General features: G+C 38.4%; 1 protein-coding gene across 5 annotated transcripts in view; it reads right to left on the reverse strand.

Annotated features, from left to right (window-relative positions):
* The window catches only part of L3mbtl4 (L3MBTL histone methyl-lysine binding protein 4), a 485427-nt gene that overhangs the window by 287774 nt on the left and 175026 nt on the right, over positions 1-22627 (reverse strand). For all 5 annotated transcript variants that reach the window (XM_046467481.2, XM_058586451.1, XM_046467478.2 and 2 more), the window contains one exon: positions 15313-15404. In XM_046467481.2, the coding sequence (XP_046323437.1) occupies positions 15313-15404 (92 nt within the window). The remainder of the gene's footprint in view (positions 1-15312; positions 15405-22627) is intronic.

Consider the following 22627-nt stretch of genomic DNA (forward strand, 5'->3'; position numbering starts at 1 on the left):
AAACTAGAGTAGTAACAATGGATCAGGCGGCTTTTAATATCTACCAACAACCGAGAATTCGCCATGTGCCATGTATAGCACCTAACTCAGCTTATGGAAGTCTTAAAACACCACATTGGAATTATTCCAATCCTCATTTGCCTGGGGAAACTGAGGCTCAGAGTTTTTCATACACTACATCATTTGGACAGCTCATTAGCATAAAACTTGGAATCCAAATTCAAATCTAAAAAAAAAAAATTTGCACTGAAGTGCAAAGTGTTCTTGTATTCTAGAACATTGCAATAGCCTTGTCGGGTGATAATAAGCACCCTGACCACACAACACAGGAACGCAGGAGCTGGGAATAGAGAGAAGGGACCAGATTCACTCTAATTAGGAGGTAAAATGGGGGAAGATCTGATGACTGGCTGGAGGCAGATGATGTGGAAGACAGATTTTAAACTGACAGCCAGGTCTCAGGCCTACAAGGAATACTCAACTTTTACACAGTGTGTAATCTGAACTTTTATAACATGCACAATATCTACCTATGCCTTCCAAGACTTTATGGAGAGCTAGTGAACAACTACACTGTTCCAACATTCTGAAAAAGTCCTATAACTTCTGTGTTCTCCTAGGTATCTTTTAATGAATCTTTTCATCATAAAAGTTTACTCATTGCAAGATTCTGGAAAACTGTGAGAGGTTGTAAAGCTCCTCCCTTGCTTTTTCCTCAAGAATCTTTATGATTTTAACAAAAGTGAACAACTGTATTTATCAAGAATATCAGATTCCACTTCTAGTTTTTTGGACAGAAAAAAACAGAATTTGAAAATACACACACACACACACACAAACACACAGACACACACACACACCCCTCACATATTCATACACACACTTTTTTCTATTCTTATTCAAACTGCCCCCTAATACAGCTGTTTTTAATGGAATTGTGGAACAAGATTATTGATGTCTTCAGGGATTTTAGAAACCTCAGTATTACATAAAATTTTATGTGCAAATGAGTATAAGCATTTTACTGAGAATATTATCAATAGCTTTCATTAACTGTTCAAAGGGTCTATGACTAGAAAGAAAAAGAAAAAAGATTAAAAGCCACATAGGTATCCTTCCAGGGAATCTGTCATTCATCAATCCACTAACTAAACATATATTTAGAAGACTTCAATAAGCAGAACACAGCAGTCCACTGCAGCATTCATCGTGGCTATACAGACCACACAAGGAGGCATGCTTCAAATTTCTGCTTTTTCAAAGTGATGCCAATTGTTGCTATTTGTTAGGCTAATGGGAAAAAATCATCACCTACATAATGAAACAAAACCTGCTACAAAGCTTCAGTTAAGACAGCAGTGAAGGATGGCTGATTACATATTCTTAAACTTTCATTTTACAGACTCTTGTTATTTTGAACACTTTCATAGATTAATTCTGAACTCAGAATTGCAAGCTACTGCCAAGATTATACTGAGAGACATTCTACAAATAGAGAACACAGAAATCAGGGCTCAACAAAAGTATACTTTAATAAGTTAAGTTAATGCAATTCTTATTGGCTTTCTGTGAATCCATTCTGCTACAATCTCATATGCAAAAGCTCTCATTTCCCCAGAACCTACTGATAGTAAGAAATTTGGCTGCAGTCACATTTTAATATACATGCTAACCACCGACTGAACTACAGTCTCAGAAACCAAAGAGAATACCTACTAAAGCAGGTAACACACTACTGGATCTAGGGAACCTGAGACCAAGAAGGAAAAGAGGCCATGCAGTGCACAGCAGAGGACTGCATGGGCAGACATTTCTAAAATAACTCCTGGAGTTGTCTGATAATTAATTCACTGACCATCACTGAATGTACTCCACAAATTCTCTGGTATAGTGTCTAAAATAATAAACCCACACCCCCCTCACCCAATTGACTTAACTCTGCGAGGGAAAAAGACAAGGATACTACCAATAAAAATTTCCTTTAGAGAAGAGTTGCGTCTACCCTTGATTCCAAATGCTACCCTGTTCTTCCTTCAATTTCTCTTCCTTCTGAAGAGCTCTGAGCTTGACATTCAGCTTCCAGCTGGCACTGCAGATAAGCAGCTGGTACAGGGGCTTCAAGCCCCTCCCAGGAATAGAAAAGCAGCCATGATCTGGCTCTCTGGCTCCAGACTTCAGATCAGCTATTTCCTAGCACCCCTGGCACTTTGAATTTTACCATTTCAAAGAAGCAGATTCTAAGTATAGGAAAACTATCTGAGCCACAAGATCAAGATGTATCTTCAATTTTGCTCTAGAACTCAGAGCTTTGGAGACTGAAAAATGGACAAAAAGGGAAATTCTTTCTGCTATTTGGAGCCTCAGCAATTAATCAGCTTAAAGACTTCACATCATATGGCTACACTCTCTTTTTAAGTGGGTTCCATATGCCTGTGAATTAAACATCAACCAAATGCCTGAATATAATGCACATAATATATTTTTCCAAATTTTTTCCTAGGAAAACTGCTAAATACTAATAAAGTTACCTTTAAACTGAGGGCAACAAAAATATACACAGAAGAGAAAAACAAACAGGTAAACACTTTGAGCAAATAAAAAGGGCATAATACTGAGATTATAATTTGATTCTAATTATGTCCAAATCCACACAGCATTTCATTATAGCTTGTACAGCAACTAAGGAAACAGTGCAAGGTCATCATGGGGCTGTTATCAATATTTAAAGCACTACTTAAGAAGGATCTATATTTAAACCAAGGTGGTGTTCTCAATGATCATCAAATAATTTGGAAGCATGTTCACAGTACAAAATCTTGACACCTGACTAAACTGTTTTGGCTGGAAAGGTTCTAGGTATTCCAGGTGGTTTTTAAGGGGCATTATAACAAATATCAATTTTCACAGGAGCATCTTTCTGAACCTGCAGAGATAAATCCAAATCCAGACTTAAAACAAAACAAACACAAAGCCTTTTCTGTTTCTACTTAAGTACAGGCACATTTAGAAAAATTAGATTTAAAAAAAATATAACTGAGACCTAGGTGAAGGAATTAAATTTAAAAGGTGAAAGGGGTATTCCTTTTGCTTAGACTTCAAGTAAGAAAGACAGGGAAAACAGGAATGTGTTCAAATATGGCTGTCTTCTACCTAGGACAATTAGGAGGCCTAACCAGGAAGTGTCTTTGTTCCCCAAGAACTCCTGGCTTCACCAAAAGAAATACAGTGCTATCATCCTCAAGATGACTAGAATTTCCTTTCAGAACACAAAGTATATCTTTCCAAAATTATAACAGATTATAGCAGACTTTAAAGGGGAGGGGGGACAGAGCATGACACAGGCAAACGGAGCACTGAAGGAGCAGGAGAGGACAGGAGTGGAAATGTAGATCTGTGTGACTGTCCTTGTTTAGGAGTCCAAGGAGACTGAGCAAGGAAGTACTGCTGTTCTCATCTGAAGAAAGACTGTCTGTGATCAGGTGTTAAGGCGGCAGAGAAGAGGGCAAGGTTAAGGACAGCAAAAGGTCAGAATGCTTTAGTTGCAATCAGGAAGGTACCAGGTGAAGTGAGTGATCCTTATGGCTCTGAGGCCATGCACTCACCCTGAGTGCAGAGACAGAGCACACATGGTGCGCAGGCAAGCTACCAAGGAGGACAGCCAGGCATGAGAAGTTTGCCTCAAACTGAGGCAAAACCTGACCAGCAGGAATCTAGAGAGACAGGCAGACAGGCTGACAGGCCAGGCTGTGTTCTGATTGAAGGTGGAGGCTGGAGCATACACAGCCACCAAGGAGAACAGAAAAGGACTCCAGGAAGAGTAGGGGACAATAGTCTCAGAGAAACTAATTTTAAGAATGGTTGGTAGTGCTGGGTATGGTTGTGCACACCTGTAATCCCAGAAACTCGGAAGGCCAAAGCAGAAGGATTGCAACTTTGAGACCAGCCTCATTAACTTAGCGAGGCCCTAAACAACTTAGCAAGACCCTATCTCAAAATAAAAAATAAAAAGAGCTAAAGATGTAGCTAAGAGACAAAATGCCCATGGGTTTAATCCCTACTACCAAAGAAAAGAAAAATATTTTGTACTTAACAAAGTAAACCATATGTCAGCCACTGCCTTAAGCAAGACACTTTTACTAGGTAGAATTCTTCAAAAATTCCCTCAGAAATAGGTGATCATCTGCCACTTTTGGATAAATACAGAAGAGGAAGAGAAGTATAAAACAGAGCCTCTCCTCCTTAAAGTGAGGGAAGAGGAACTGGAAAGCCTTCATGAGACAGCTCTTGCAAAAGCACCAGGAAATGACAGGTGCCTCCTCCAGGGAGCCATGAAGACTTGAGGAACTGAAACTTAAAAGGGCTGCCAGGGAAGGGAGAAAGAAACCCAGTCAATTAGGAGGATTACAGTTTCACTAAGAGAGAAAATACATTTCTAAAGATAGATGTTAAATACACACATGATACACTGAAGTACATGTTACAAAGACTGCCCTGGCAATAGTGTGGAAGAAAAGCTGACCTGGACAGAGAGAAATCAGTCAAGCGACTTTTTCTAAAATGTATGTTAAAAAAAATAAAAATCCAGGGCTTACTCCAAAATCAAGTCATTAGTGGTGGCAACTGAGAGCAGCAAGGAAACAATTAGGAGGCAGAACTAGAGCAGATAAATGGGCAGACATACACAGCAGGTATCCAGCTGGTCACCAGGGATCTGAGCATGCAGCCTATTCACAGGGACATGCAGCTCTGGAAGGCAACTCCATGGAAGGAGGCTGGGATGAGTCCAGTTTGGAGGCATCCAGGTTGGGAGAAATTTGTGCAGCCAGGTGGGGAGGCAGGAAGCCCTGGAGGGAGAATAAGAACTCCACTGAAACTTGGTAGGAGGGAAGTTAGAGGCGTAGATGTCTGACCCAGGAATATCTGAAGAAAGGGATCTGGAGGCAAAAATCACAGAAGAATAGGAATGTGAGAAGAGTCAGATAAGGAGTGGCTAAGAATAAGCAAAACCAGAGGCCAAGAGTACATGAGTTCTGGGAGAAGGGAGTATAGGAAGAGGCCAAATATGCATCTGGCTATGAAATCCTGGAGGTCACTTATGCAGAACAGTTTCAAGCAACAGAGGGAATACAGGCCAGAATGAGAGGTTGGGGGTGGAAAAGGTTAGAAATATCAAGAGAAAATACAATCTAAATGTTCAGCAAGTTAGACTGGGCTAAAAAGATGAATTGGAGAGAAAAATGCAGGACCCAGGGCAATATTTGTTCTTAAACATGGGATGACTTAGGCAAATTTGTAGACTAAAGGGAGAAGTACAGAAGAACAGAAATGTAAACTTACATATGAGTCATGAGATAACTGATGCAGTAAGAGCTCTAGAAAAGCATTTAATGAATGGGACCTAGAGCACAGGTAAAGGTGGACAGATGGTGAGGAAGGATACTTCCTCCACTCCAGTGGGGGAGAGTAGTAAGAACAACTGTGCAGGAAGGTGAAGGTGGCACCATATCCATTTCAGGAAGTATGGTTTCTGGTGGGAGTGAGGGAAGAGGCTAGAGAGTTCAGAATAACCTTCCTAGGAATAGGGACAATGAGACCAATGACACAGGAGGATGGCTAGGCAAAGTTCACCATGCTAAGGCTGAAAATTTGCCATGCACCAACCCTCAAGGCCTTGTGGTTCTTATCCAGCAGTGTATGGTGCCCATGGTAAACACAACTCATCCAGAACGGGACTGGGCAGCATGTGTGGGAGAGAATGACAGGGGGTTCAGGAACCCCGCTGAGAATGGCTAAACTGGAGGACCTAGGGCACCAAGACTGGCCAGGGGAAATATGAAGCCAAAAGAGAGAAAAGGAAGGAACTACAAGTTTAAAAGAAAACCTGCTGCTGTGAAAATATAAAAGAGAAAAGTCTGGGAAGACAGTGGATGGACCCTAATACTGCAGGGGTTCAACTGTGACTTACGCAAACATGGCTACAGAAGAGACGGACAGAACTTAAAAGGGGTAAAAGTCCCCAGATGGAGGCTTTCAAGGGACCAAGAGTTATCACTTAGCAAAGGAATGTCCCAGCATGTCCCAGGATGGGTACAGCCTGGGAGGGATGAGAGATCAGAGGAGGGTATGCAAGGAGGTGAGTGATAGAAGAACAGAAACAGAGAAAGACTTTCTCTAATGAAGCAACGTGAGTGGAAATAGCAGCAGTTAGAAGGCATAACCACAAAGGAGAAGAAGAGAGGGTTGGGTATTTTAGGGCAGATGCAAGAAAGGAGCTGGCAGAGAGCAAGCAAATACTAGGCCTTCCCACTCCCCTGTGATAAAGGGGACAGTGCTCACTCAGGAAAAAGCAGCACCCAGGGGATGCAGGTATGCATCTGGCCACAAAGAGGAGGCAACAACAATTTGAGCTACCAAGGAAGTTTTGTCATTTGCTCAACACAGACCACAGGCAGGGCTTGCAGAGATCAGAGCAAAATCATTTGGGAGGGAGGTGACCCATGAAAAGTCACTCAGTCCGGGAGCAGAGACAGTCTAAGAACAGCAATGGAACAGGAAGGCACCTGTTGTCAGCAATAATGCTCCCCAAATTTATGACTATGTGCTAATCCCAGAAACACTGAGTATGCTTCCTTACATGGCAGACAGGACTTGGCAAATGTGATTAAGTGAAGGATCCTGAGAAGTGGAGATTACCCTGGATTATCAGGGTGAGCTTAATGTCACCCCAAGGTTCCGAATGGAGAAAGGCAGAGGAGGAGATTAGAGGTTGGAGTGCTGTGGGAGCACAAGCCAAGGAATGAGAAAAGACGAGAACAAATTCTCCCCTGGAACTGGTAGAAGGAAAGCAGCAGGGCCCATTTCAGATGGTGACCTTCAGAACTTTAAGGTAATAAATCCATGTTGTTTTAAGCCACTACATTTGTGGTAACTTGTTACAGCAGCAACAGGAATTTATGGAGCACCCTAGCTATATGGAATTAAAATTAAACCTATATTTCTAAACTATGAAAGGTATAGAAAAACATCTGAAAGAATTTTAACTGTCTCATAATGACTTTTCTTTTGCTCTGAAACACTGTTCTTTTAAAAATGTAGACATATATTTCTGCCTTGCTCCAGGCCTAATTCTGTATTCAACCTATCAATCCCACACTGGCTGGTAAGAGAGGAATTCCTGCCTAGGGATAAAAGACAGAACTGGCCTTCAAGCCAATAACTGAGGGTGACTAGAATGGATGGTATGATGAATCTGAGATTCACTGTCACAGAGAGTGAGAGCTAGGTCAGGCTGTGCTCCAGGTCAGAGGCCTGCAGAGCACTGGTCTAAAGGACTGGGGACTGCTCAGAGCCACACACACAGATGATGGCATCTGGTCTCTCTGCTGTTCCTGCAGAAGTGTGAGGATATCCCCCCAACTCTCACTCCCACTAGCTGGCCATGGTGAGTAGGCTGTCTGGGATAGCTCCATCAAAGGAAGTCTCAGGGAAAACATGGACTTATGAGGTTTAGAGAGCAAGAAAAGACACAAACTTGGATAAACTTTGAACAGCAGGAGCCAGCACATGGAGCAGCCTTGCAGGCTGGAAGGACAGCCTGATGCCTGACACAGCTCTGTGTCCATGCATACATCTGCAGCTGGGGTCTAAGTGCAAAGAGTGCTATAGGGGTGCATGTGAGATGAGCAGCAGTGCCAGATGACTGACTGGCAGAGAGCCATAAGATAAACCTCAAAACAAAAGGAAAAACAGTATTTTAAATTTCAAATCAAATCGAGATAGGCAAATCTTACCAGTAATGAAGAGAAGATGTTTTTACATCTGCTCTGTCAACAGAAGGTGTTTATATCCTCCTATACTCATTACCCCAGATGGTAAAATATATGATAAAATGTGAAACATGAAGTTTAAAATAGACCTGTAGATATGTAAAAACATTGTGCACAAATACAATAGGCATACTCTCCTTAAAAGAATAAACACATATTGTCTTGGTAGAATATGTACCTTATTTGCATGATGGAATCATGTGTATGCATGGATGTATTAGGATGGAAACTACATACTGAAGTACAGCATTAGTTCAATGTCTTTAGTTTTCCACTTTTAAATTTTATTTTCATACTTCAGTGTCAAACGTTTCAGAGTTCCATCCTAGTGGCTGACCTGAACAACATCGTTATAATATTTGCATGATGAAAATGAGCATTAATAGTCAAGGGCACAATGTCAATGTCAAATTCAGTTCAGTCTGATGCTTTTTCTTGGAAGGTTGATATGAAACATCTGCCTTTCTGACTGCACTGAAATCTACTTTCAATTATAACCATTGCTGATTTCATCTTAAAATACAAATGTCAAGTTGGAGTAACACTGTATCTTGACCACAGATGTCTTCTTCAGTCACCAGGACAGTTCAGCCCTAATAACTGAATTCTTCTCCTCATCCAGGGTCAGAAGAGATTTCATCTAGTAAACTCATTACTTCTAAATTCCACGGCCAACTAGCATCTTGTCTTGTACTACTATTGTGTTTTATGGGCATACTTTATATCCCACTAGATGTCAAGATTCTACAAAACCTTGTCATAAAGCCCTTGGTGTTTTGGTCTACCTACACATCATTTGGCACACACAAAGCCTTAATAACAAGAACAGCTTCCTGTCAGATTAGAGGGGAAGAGAAAAGTGGCCAAAATGTCAAATGGTTCTGCTTTCTTGTTTATTAACACTTTGCTAAAACCTTTAGAGTTCACAAATATTTAATTTTAGTTCTATTTTACTGCCATATTATTAGCCTGAGAATCATAAAAGAGAACTTGCCCTGCCCACCACCCAGTTCCATTCAACAGTCTCTCAGATCTCTGCACCCTCCCTGGGGAACCCTTGCCTGCCCTTACATGCCCTGAGATCCTCCTTCCCTCACTGAGTGCTTTCCAGCACATCTTTGCCCTTTCTCTCAAAGTCAAGGAGAAAAAGTTCTATAGCCAACAGTCTATTACACACTTTCTAACATCACCATCACCATGAGGATTTATCTCAGGAGCAGAAATCCCATATTTTCCCCCTTGGTGGATTTTTAATTTAACACCAAGTCATACCAAAATCTGGAGGATAAGTTCTCAGTTCTGTAACTGTTCTTGCACTGGTTGATAGACCTTAAAGGAACTAATCAAAGAAATGCAGAATAATATTAATATACTGACTGGTTGGGATGAGGGAATGCAGGAGCTAGACAGAGAACAAAGCTTTGCTGCCATCAGTCAAACTTGCCTTGTTCAGCAAATCAGCTTTCATTTCACTTCTAACACCCAAATATCTGATGTAATCCTTGGTGAAAATAAGAGAGGACCCTTGCCCAGGGACCCTAATCTAAAGACAAAGATCTGGTTACAAGACACGGTACCTTTCTTGGCCAATTTAATTACATGTAAGTTCTACTTGAATCACTACTCCCTCGTCGTTTTGACTTCTGACTGCCTTGAGACCTTGATGGTGAAATCACCATGCCAGCTTTGCCCGTGTCCTTTGCTGAAGCTCAAATCCTGGGTCTCATATGGGCTGCATCTGCCCTCAGTTGTGGACCCTGCTAGGTCCTCATCAGCTGCTATTTGGCCCTCTGTACCTCCTGGCCTGCACTAAAGGTACAGGATGGGCACAGGGCTCAAGGAAAAGGTCATTGTAAGTTACAAAGGAGTGCCCTGACCCAAGCCAACCATCTTTAAAGGCCTTCTGCACTCAGAAGTAAGAAGTGGTTCCCAAAAGTCATTCAACCCTGACTGATAACACGAACACATCCAACACAGATGGCCCTGCGAGGAGATGCAAGAGAAAGGGAAGGGGAGAACCCTTACCCTGATGGACACACACACTTTGGGTAGAATAAACAGCCCAAGTCTCATCAGGTGACAGCAACATGGGGTTACAGCAACCTGACCTATAAGCAGGAACTGCATAGTTCTTATACCTTCTACAGAGTGAACCTTGAAACTGAACACAGAACATCCTGAGGAGGTTCCCTAGCTACTCACTTCCAGGCTCCATGCCCAGAGGTTCTGACTTGCAGGTCTCTCGAAAATCAAAGCACTTAGCTGTACTTTCAAAGCTCCACAGAAGCATCTTATTTTAAAGGCTTGGTTAAGAACTTCTGCTCTAGATGTTTTCATTTCCCATATTAGGGAAGACACTGATCCAGATGACAGAAGAACATTTAATATTTCTTGAACATGAGATACTAGGAGTTGGTCTTAATTTCTTCTTCTCTGCAACACCTCTTCTCCCCTATCTATTGTCATACACAGTATTACAAACACTGGCCCTTTCACACAATAACAGATGTTAGAGGTAATAGCATTTGAATAGATAATATGAAAAGTAAAGCAAATAAAAAGTTTTATTTTCTAACTTTAATTTAAATGGTTGTGTCCTGACCTGCTTTTCTCTGCCACATTATTCCACCTCAAGCCCTGAGGAGTGGAGTCAGCCATCTATAAACTGAGACCTCTGAAACAGAGTTTTTCAAGATGGTAGAATTGAGAAGGTCACTTTCCTAGCTGTCCCATTGCATGAAACCAAGAAAGCAGATAGGCAGCTTCTCAGCAAGGTCGGTGAAAAAAGGCTGGGGGAGCACTTTACTGGGATTTAATATTGGACACGCAAAGTAGATCAGGAACTCAGGAGGTTGGATATAATAAAATAAGAATGAAATACCCAGGGCCACCGTCATTGCTATGGCCAAAGACACCATCCAGAGTGGTCCCTTGGCAAGCAAAGTGGAGGGGTAAGGGAATTAAAGAAACCTACATTTTTAGGAGGCCTGAGGTATGTCTGGGTATGGAGAGATCAGAGATAAAAGACACTGCCTGACTAAACCGAAAAGTGTGGGGCACAATATCCTTGTGCAGAAAAGAAACTTCATTTCTCCCAGCTGCCTGTGGAAGACAGAGGAAGGAGCCATTTTGCAGCTGCGGCATAGGGGCCAGCAGCTGGGGGAGTCTGTTCCCGACAAACCTGGGTTTGGCCTGAATCACAGGCCTGGCAAACCCACATGAAATGACATAGAGTGTGCTTAAGTTAGGTTAAATCAAATATGGAAAGAGCTTTACACAGGGCACAAATGGTCATGGAAACCCACCCAATTCCTCTATTCTCCAATCTGGCAGTTTGCAAGACTGGCTGGGATGATGTGCCTAGCAGGGAATTCAAAAGGGCTAGGGTGGGAGAAAGTAAACCCAGGAGACCAGGAAAAATGGGGTCCACAGGTGATGTAGAGGACTAAGAATTGGCTCCTCCACCACATGAGTGGGACTCATGGGAGATCCCTAGGGTATAGTCTTCCAGTGTGGACCAGCAACACTGGGCCATGATGGTGCACTGATTTAAAATCTTCAGACCAAGCAGCATTCAGCAAAAAGCTGGAGACAATCTAAGCCTAAAGCATGTGATGAACACTTTTATATATTCATATTCATTTTTTTTTCTCATCTCAACCTTTTTTGAAGCAAGTTATTTTTCATGGATCAGTATTTTGAGAACTAAGATGTTGGATTAGTATATTTTGGTTTTGTTATATATTCTTTTATTTTTAGTTTTTCAAAATTTTACTTAGTTGTTTCATTATCTATTTCCCTTGATTCTCTTTTCTTTTGCTAGCAGCCAATGTCTATTATTCTCCCTTTCACTCTGCCTTTAATTTTTTACTTCTATCTCTCCTCTTCTCTCATAATCATATCTTATATCACTTCTGTTCTCCCCGTCTACCATTTGAAATTGTAAACTCTTTTGCAAACTTACTATTTTTATTGTAAACAATAACTCATCATATCATTTTTATTTATTGTGATAATCAATATTGTAGACATCAGAGCAGGAACTATTTGGTTTAATGCTGTTTTTTTTTTTTTTGCATTGGTTGTTGTTATTATTTGTCACCATCTAAACAGTGAAATACTAAAATTCAGGGACACTAATAATCTGCAAGGTAGAAAATCTACACCTCTGATCCATACCCTCAGATGGGCAGACACACAAATAACATGAAAAAGCAAGGGAATAAATCACCCCAAACCAACCAAGATACTTTAGTAACAGAATACACCAACATCATAGTGGAAGAAATGTCAGAGAAAGAGTTTAGAATGTTCATAGTTTAACTCATCTGTGAGGTAAAGGACATTATAAGGAGTGAAATCAGAGAGAAAATACAGGACATGAAAAATCGCTTCAACAAAGACATAGAGATTCTGAAAAAAAAAATCAAGCAGAAATCCTCAAAAATGAAGGAATCAATAAGCCAAATTAAAAATTCAATGGAAAGCATCCCTAGCAGACTAGGCCACTTGGAAGAGAGAGCTTCAGGCCATGAAGACAAAATATATAATCTTTGAAAATAAAGTTAACTATGGAGAAATGATGTTAAGAGACCATGAACAGAACCTCCAAGAAATATGGGATAACATGAAAAGACCAAATTTAAGATTTGTTGGGATAGATGAAGGCTCAGAGATACAAATCAAAGGAATACACAACTTTCCAATTAAATAATATCAGATGATTTCCCAAACCTAAACAATGAAATGGAAAATCAAATACAGGTGGCTTAGAGGACATCAAATACACAAAATTACAACAGACCCATACCAAGACACATTATTATGAAAATGACTAACATATAGAATTAAGGCTGACAGAGAAAAATGACAAGTTATATTTAGTGGAAAACCAACCCATATCTCATCTCATTTCTGAACCCAGACTCTCAAAGCTAAGAGGCCTTAGAAAAATACGTACCAAGCTCTAAAGGAAAATGGATGCCAGCCAAGAATGCTATAAATTGAGCTTCTGAATTAACAAATAAAAACTTTCCACAAAGAATTCACAACTAGAAAGCCTGTACTACAAAATATACTCAATATAATAGCTCATGAAGAAGAAATAAAAAAATAAAAGTAAAAACCAGAAAAGGGAGGAACTACACCAACAGAGCAGTGAATCAATGGAGAAATTAAATTCAAATGAAATCAAATTAAAAACCAGAAGAAAGTCAAAATTTCAGGGAATAAAAATCACATCTCAATAATAACACTGAATATAGTCAAGCATGGTGGTGCATGACTATAATCCCAGCAACTTGGGAGGCTGAGGCAAGAGGATCTCAAGCTTAAAGACAGCCTCAGCAATTTAGCAAGCCACTAAACAACTCAATGAGACCCTATCTCTAAATAAAATATAAAAAAGGGCTGGGGATGTGGTTCATTGGTTAAGCACCCTGGATCCAATCCCCAGTACCAAATTAATAATAATAATAATAACATTGAACATAAATGGCCTCAACTTTTCAATCAAAAAACACAGACTGGCAGATTGGATTAAAAAACAAGACCCAACAATAAGCGACTCACCTAATAGGCAAAGACAGACTGAAGGTGAAAGAATGAAAAAAAATACATCACTCACATGGATCTTGTAAACAAGCAGGGATTTCTATCCTAATATCAGATAATATAAGTGGACTTCAAGCCAAAGTTAATCAATAGGGACCACGAAGATCATTTCATCCTGCCTAAAGCAATTATACACCAATCAGACATAACAACTATAAATATTTATGCCCCCCAAATGGAGTATCTATTTACCTCAAACAAAACCTTCTCAATTTCAAGAATCAAACATATCACAACATAATAATACTAGGTGACTTTAACACAACTCTCTCATTACTGTATACATCCTCCGAAACCAAAAACTAAATAAAAAAGCTATAGAACTCAAATATAAAATTAATAATCTATATTAAAAGACATATATAAAATATTTCATCCATCAGTGACTTTCTTCTCAGCAGCCATAAATGGGCAAAGGAACTAAACAGACACTTCACTTAAGAAGAAATACAAATAGTCAAAAAATATATGAAAAAAATGTTCAACAACTCTAGAAATTAGATAAATGCAAATTAAAACTACACTGAGATTTCATCTCACTCCTATCAGAATGGCAATTATCAAGAATACATGTCAAAATAAATGTGGGCGAGGATGTGGTGAGAAAGATACACTTATTTATACATTGCTAGTGGGAATGAAAATTGGTCCAACCACTCTGGAAAGCAGTATGGAGATTCCTCACAAAACTTGGAATGGAACCACCACTTTACCCAGTTATCCCACTCCTCAGTATATAATCAAAAGACTTAAAGTCAGCATACTACAGGGATGCAGCCTCATCCATGTTTATAGCAGCTCAATTCACAATAGCTAAACTATGGAACCAATACACATGCCATTCAAAAGATGAATGGATAAAGAAAATGTGGTATATATATATACATAGTGAAATATTACTCAGCCATAAAGAAGGATGAATGTTCTCTCTGATATGTGCATCCTATAACACACAATAAGGTGGGAAGAGGGAAGAATAGAAGTTCACTGAATTAGACAAAGGGGAATGAAAGGAAGAAAGGGTGGATGAGAGTAGGAAAGAAAGGAGAATGAGTCAGACATAACTGTTCCTATAACTATGTCCATATATAAACACATGACCAGTGTAACTCCACATCATGTACAAACAGAAAAATGGGGTCCTAATTAGAACAAATGATACTCCATGGATCTATATCTACTGTCATGTATATCTAAAAAGAACAAATAAAAAAAGGAAAAATAAATAAATTAAACGCAACATAATGTTGTGAATCCAATGAAATTTTGTTTAATATTTATTTAATATTCTTCATATAAACACTGAAAACTGAGATTAAAAATAGGAAGGGCAGCAAGCAATTTTACATCTCGGATATAGATGATCCCTGTGGCTATAAGACCCTGGTGTCAGAAGTCACTTGGTTACAGAAGTACACCTTTCTAGTTGTATGTCTTATTTCAGGGGTTCCATTACCTTCTCCAACACCTTATTAGACCCACCACTGCCATACACCACATTAAAACAAATCCCTGTAATGCGGCCCTCGAATGGGTACATGCAAATAATATCAGCTGAGAAAGAGCATTATATGCAATAGTATCTCATGTCCTTTATGTATTCGACTGATATAGTCCTCCAACAACCTACCGAGGTAGGTAGCATGCTTTTTCTACTTTACAGTGACATTCCCAATGTCACAGAGCTGGTCGGCCTGTGGCAGAACTAAGGTTCAAACACAGGCTCCACCATATGCTTGAAAACAGTAAGGCACTGATGAGCTTCATTAAGAAATTTCCCAGTCCCATCTCCAACTTCAAATAAGTTGATGGATTATCTAGATAAATGAGTTAATTTTGTTTAATATAAAATATAAGACCTCCAGTGGCTGACCTTGGAAAACAGCTCAACAGGTGCTGCTATAGCGTTCTGTTCTTTCAAATACTGCTCCCAAGACCAGGATTCTTGTGTTGCCACTGAAGGTGCTGGAAAAAAAAAACATAGGGTTTTCTTGAAGCAATCTGTGATAGAAAAGTAACAAAATTTAATTGAAAATAAATTCAAGAAGCAAGCATAATAAGTTAGTGACAGAAGATCACCAACTAAAAAGAAACTTTCCCCTCATGAAAATCAGCCAACCACATTTTCCTATTTGGAACAGGATAATATTGGATAAATTCACCTTCAGGAAGATGCCTGATGAATACTTAAAACAGGTGCTCTCAAAGAGGTTTTCTGGAAAGTGATGGTTTATATTTAAGAAAATAATATGTAAATTTTTTTTTCAGTGTGGAGATCAAACCCAGGACCTCCTACATGCAAGGCAAGTGCTCTACCAGTGAGCCACAACCCAGTCCCTCAAACACTTTTTATAATTTCCTTTTGCTTTCTTAACTCTTTGGTATAAATGTCAACTGTCAAAAGGCACTGTGGCAATATATGTCAAAAGTCTTAAAACTTATTCCTACAATTTGAACCAGCAATTCTCCTTCTATGAAATTGACTTAATGAAATCACAGTAGATATGCCCAAGGGGCAAAACACAGGGTTCTTCAGCTAGAGTTCATATAATAATATAACATCAGAAATAAACTAAAGGTCCTCCAAGAGGAAGTTAAGTAAACTCATTGTACAGACATGTCATTTTAATAACAGACAGTAAAACCATGTTGTAGAAGGCTGTCTAATGATAGAGAAACGCTATGTTGATGATACTGTACTGAGTGGGGGGAAAAGTTTAGAAAACAAAATAATCCTTTTTGCAAATATGTAATGGATTATAAAAAGATGAAAATTATATAAATAAAAATCTTGAATGAAGTCATCTTTAGTGCTACGATTATAAATCATTTCTTCTCTGTTTTTCTGCTTTCCAAATTGTCTACATTAATAGCTAATCACTGTAATTCAATAAGTGTCATTTTAACAATGTAAATCTAGCAAAAAGAATTAGTCATTGTTTCAAATTTATGTTCTGAAGCCTAGTAACATCTCCTCAAGAATTATCTCCTAAGGGAGTACTCAAGCACTAATAAATGTCGATGAAAAAATGTACATCACAATGCAACTATAAGAAAGCAAAACAGTGTTAGTACAGGAGGAAGATTAAATAAAACTATAGTGTGTGTGGGTGTGTGTGTATGATTGAAATCATCAAAAACTATATTTTTGTTTCTAAAATATTTTTAAAAACATCTTAAGGATTAAAATCAGTTTGCATGGTCCTTTGTATCCTTACTTATGTTAAATAAAATATTAAATAAACAAGGCTTTCAAAGACAAATATCGGTCAAGCCCGGTGGCCCAGACCCATCCACACCAGCCCATGCAGGACCTAGGCTCACAGGGGACTTGGTCCACCCCTCCCCATGTGGGGCAGACACATGCCAGATCCTAGCCTCTGGCCCAGGACCATCCCTTCTAACCAGTGGACTACTATGAGAGCCGAGATCCAGCCCAGACCCCCAACACAAGCTCGCATAGGACCCAGGATCTCAGTAGGCCCGGTTCACCCACACCAGCCTGTGCAGGTCCAAGGCAAAAAACAGGCCCAGTCCATCCCTCCCCATGGCGGGACAGACACCCACCACAGCCTAGCCTCTGGTGCAGTACTGCCCCTTCCAACCCAGCAGCTCAGATCCACCCACTCAAACTTGCACAGGACTCAGATCCAGGATGCAGTAGCATCCATTGAGAAACATCAGAAGAGATTAGAAGCCCATCATCATGGTAAGGTACAGATAATCTGCACGGGTACTAGAAGAATATAGGGAAGAAACTGTAATATCTCAGATCTACACTTCAAGAAAGGAAGGCACATAGAGAACATGAAAAAACAAGAGAGGAAAGTGCCCCAAACAAACCAGGACACTATAATAACAGAACCCACAGACAGCGAAGTTGATTAAATGTCAGAGAAGGAATTCAGAAGGTTCATAATTAAGATAGTAGAATGAAACAGACATTATTACTTTATGTACGTATGTGACTATATGACCAATGTTATTCTGCAGTATGTATACTCAGAAAAAATGAGAAATTATGTCCCATCTATGTATGATATATCAAAGTACATAACTGCATTCTACTTTCATGTATAACTAATTTAAAAAAATAAAAAAATTTAAAAAAGGTTCATAATTGAAATAATCTGTGAATTAAAGAATGACCTAAATGAGAAAATACAAGCAAAAATTCATCACTCCAATAATGAGATAAGAGAGCAAATACAGGTAGCAAAAGATCACTTCAAGAAAGCAATAGAGACCCTAAAAAAATAAACAGTCAGATATCCTTAAAATGAAGGATACAATACATCAAATTAAAAAACTCAACAGAAAGCATGACCAACAGACTAGATCACATGGAAGAAAGTACTTCAGATAATCTGAAAAATAAAGTTGATCACACAGTGAAGATAATTAGAAACCATGAACAGAACATCCAAGAATTATGGGACAACATCAAAAGACCAAATATAAGAGTTATTGGGAGAGAGGAAGGCACAGAGTTTCAAACTAAAGGAATGTACAATCTTTTCAATGAGATAAAATCAGAACAAACATGAAGAACTAATTAAAAAACCAAGTACAAGAGGCTTACAGGACAACAAATGTACAAAATTACGGCAGATCTACACCAAGGCTTATTATAATGAAATGCCTAGCATACAGAATAAGAAAGCCACAAGAGAGGAATCTGATCACATATAGGGGGAGACCAATTCATATCTCAGCAGATTTTTCAATCCAGACCCTCAAAGCCAGGAGATCATGGAACAACATATGCCAAGCTATGAGAGAAAATGGATGCCAACCAAGCATCTTATATCCAGAAAAACTAAGCTTTAGATTTGATGATGAAATAAAAACCTTCCATAATAAACAAAAGTTAAAAGAACTGACAACTAGAAAGCCTGCACCACAGAACATCCTCAGCAAAATACTCCAAGAAGAGGAAATGAAAAACTGATGAAAATCAGCAGAGAGAGGTATTACACTAAAGGAAAATCTAATCAAAGGAGAAACCAGGTCACATTAAATACCAAAAATCAACAAAAATGGCTGGGAATACAAATCATCTCTCAATAATAACCCTGAATGTTAATGGCCTAAATTCACCAATCAAAAGACATAGACTAGCAGATTGGATGAAAAAGAAAAGACCCAACAATACGCTGCCTCCAAGAGACTCATCTCAGACTAAAGGTGAAGGGTTGGGAAAAAGACATTCACAGACTAAAGGTGAAAGGTTGGGAAAAATCATATCACTCACAATGGACTGCGGAAGCAAGCTGGGTTTCCACTCTCATATCAAAAAAAGTAGATTTCAAACTAAAGTCAATCAAAAAGCATAAAAAAGGACCCTACATACTGCTCAAGGTAACCATACACCAACAAGACTTAACAATTATATATCCCCCAAAAATGGAACATCTACATTCATCAAACAAACTCTTCTCAAGTTCAAGAGTCAAATAGACCACAACACAATAATTTTGGGCGAATTTAACACGCCTCTGCTTAGGCCCCAGCTTCCTTAATAAGACTTCTGTGGCACAAGAATTATAATCAAGAATCAATAAATGGGATGGACTCAAACTAAAAGGTTTCTTCTCAGCAAAAGAAACAATCTGTGAGGTGAATAGAGAGCCTACATCTTGGGAGCAAATCTTTACCCCTCACACATCAGAATACAGCACTAATCTCTAGGGTATATAAAGAACTCTAAAGCTAAGCACCAGAAAAAATAAATAACCCAATCAATAAATGAGCCAAGGACCTGAGCAGACACTTCTCAGAAGATGATATACAATCAATCAACAAATATACGAAAAAAATGTTCATCACTAGCAATTAGAGAAAAACCACTCTAAGATTTCATATCACTCCAGTCAGAATGGCAGCTATTATGAACACAAACAACAGTAAGTGTTGGAGAGGATGTGAGGGGAAAGGTACACTCATACACTGCTGGTGGGACTGAAAATTAGTGCAGCCAATATGGATAGCAGTGTGGAGATTTCTTGGAAAACTGGGAATGGAACGACCATTTGACCCAGCTATCCCTCTCCTCAGTCTATACCCAAACGACTTAAAAACAGCATACTACAGGGACACAGCCACATCAATGTTTCTAGCAGCACAATTTCCAATAGCTGAACTGTGGAACCAACCTATATGTCCTTCAATAGATAAATGGATAAAAAAAATGTGGCATATATATACACAATGGAATATTACTCAGCAATAAAAGAGAATAAAATCATGACATTTGCAGGTAAATGGATGGAGTTAGAGAAGATAATGCTAGTGAAATTAGCCAATCCCAAAAACCAAATGCAGAATGATTTCTTTGATATAAGGAGGCTGACTCATAGTGGGATAGAGAGGGGGAGCATGGGAGGAATAGAGGAACTCTAGTTAGGGCAGAGGGGTTGGAGGGGAATGGAGGGGGCAGGGATTTAGTAAGGATGGTGGAATATGATAGACATCATTATCCAAAGTACATGTATGAAGACACAAATTGGTGTGAATATACTTTGTATACAACCAGAGATATGAAAAATTGTGCTTTATAAGTGTTATAAGAATTGTAATGCATTCTGCTGTCATATATAAATAAAAAATAAAAATGAATTAAAAAGACAAATATCAAATGACTTTACCTATATGTGGAATCTAAAAAGTGTAATTCACAGATGCAGAGAGTAGAAAGATGGTTCCCAGAAGCTAGGGGAGTAGAGGAGGAGGAATGTTTGTCAAAGGGTACAAAGTTTCAGGATGGCCAGTGTTTTAGAGAATCACTATATAACATGGTGTCTAAAACTAATTGTAATGCATTATATACTTCAAAGTTGCTAAAGAATAGATTTCCAAATTTCTCACCAGAAAAAAAATAAGTATGTGAGATGATGGATATTAAATTACCATGAGTTTTGATCTTTTCACAATGTAAATCTCTATGAAAACATACCATTAAACTCTATAGATACATGTGATCATTATTGGTCAATTATACATAAAATAAAAATATAAGCAATATTTAAATTATTATATATTAAAACATTTATTCACATATTAATGTGTGCTAGGCTCTACACACATATGTGTGTATACAAGCACACTCATACAGGAAAGCAAGTGGAACTGAACAGAAAAATGTGCTGGGCATGGTGTTACACACCTGTTATCCCAGTGTCTTGGGAGGCTGAAGCAGGAAAACTGCAAGTTCAAACAGCCTAAGCAACTTAGCAAGGCCCTGTGTCTAAATTAAAAAAAAAAAAAAGTCTAAATATGTGGCTCAATGATTGAGCACCCCAGGTTCAATCTCCAGTACCAAAAAAAAAAAAAAAAAGAAAGAGAAGATTGTTACCAGTAGCTATACATGGATGGTAGAATTAATGAAAATGTATTATTTTCTTGTTTTTGTCTACATTTTAAAAATTGTCTATAAGCATTATTATATAACCATACCTATATGTGCCCTGGGAAAATACTGGCCAAAAAATGTTGAATATTAATTTTAACATTAATCATGCTGTAAAATACTCCAGAAGATACAAATGATAAAAGGTCAGAAGTGTACTAGCGTTGCTGATGACAAGTGGTAAGACACCTCTAAATCAACCATTTGAACTCTTGGGCCAATAAAGGCATCTGATGGAAAAACAAACACAAAATCCCATCACGTTGTATAGGACAAATTCCGGTTAGACTTTTATTCACTTACTGAAGTATTTTTGGAGCCTTCTAATGTCCCAGGAAGAGTGCTATCCCACTAAAATAAAAATATAATGCTGTTCCTGGTCTACTAGATTTATTAATTTGTTTTTAATATTACACATTAATTTTCCTTTAATATCACATATGTCACTGACAATAAAAGAATAAATTCAGAAAATTAAAAATTCATATTGATTCAAAGTTAAAAAACCGACACAAAAGCATGGATATTAGCATTCACTATTAGTCACAACTCTAACTAGTTATTACTGAGAAATACACTCCTAAAGTATGATAACTCTTTAAAGCATTCTAATCATCAAATAAGACTATAAGTATTGTAATGGTTGGATTTTCTTGTTCAAAAATACCAAGGATCACAGTGTGATTTCATCAAGGATCTTAAAGTCCATTAGCCCATTACAATGTTAAAAGTTCTGCTGCCATTTCTACATCTCACAACACCAATTCTTCTGCTAATCAGAAGAAGCAATATGGCAAACCCTGAAAATGCTCTGGTAAGATTATTCAACTTCCCTATCTTCACGCAAGTATTTTGCAGCATTTGCAATTATGTGCTTTACAAAAAAACATTACAGCAGTGTTGGCTCTAAAGCAAATATAGATATCTCATTTTCTACAACAGCTGTGTTCTTAAAAAGATTGTGTGTAATTTCTCAATTTAATCATATTTCCAATTGTCATACATTATCATTTCACCAAAGTAAATCATATCTAAGACCTCCCTTTGTGATTACATAAGTATGCAGAGAACCTTTTAAAATTTATCATGAAAAGAAAACATAATATCCGACAATAAAAACTTTCAATGAACTAAACATTTTGTAAAGCAAGAGAATTATTCAGCAATGTGGTGCTCGCTGGGGAGATGGAAGAACACTCTTAGCCTATAGACAGGCCTTCCTGGACCACTAATCCCCCCACTCCTGTCTCTCACCATGTGATTTCCTCATTGTCCTCAGGGATTACACGTGATGAGATTAACCAACTTACTTATTTTCAACTAGAATTTAAGCCTCGAAAGAGAAAAGACTTGTCAGTTTGGTTCTTCACTGTAATTCTGGAGCTTTAACCCTACCAAGCACTAAGTACTTGATTAATGAGTTAAAAGGAAAGAAAGAAGACCTTCATGAATTCAAGGATATGCATTTTGACCAACTCACTTCTCAGTTTCCCAGAGAGAAGGAACCAATAATGAGAGAGCACCAGTTCAAGCACCAATTTTTTATGCAATATACTATAGACATGATACTCATGTTATAGAATACTATACTACAGATATGGTACTCGCTTTATAAAATATTAGATATGCATATTGTAAACCCTAAATTTCATTTCTTTTTACTATTTTCACTGTGAGCTAGATAATTAAAATGCCCCAATTATTCTTCTTCTGCCAAATGTTAATACAGAAAATATATTTGATTGTACAGTATCTGCCACTAAATATATATTCATTATAT

This window comes from Marmota monax, unplaced genomic scaffold, assembly GCF_021218885.2.
Source record: "Marmota monax isolate L192 unplaced genomic scaffold, Marmota_monax_Labrador192_F-V1.1 WCK01_AAM20220418_F8-fsc00103, whole genome shotgun sequence".
Classification (NCBI taxonomy): Eukaryota; Metazoa; Chordata; class Mammalia; order Rodentia; family Sciuridae; genus Marmota; species Marmota monax.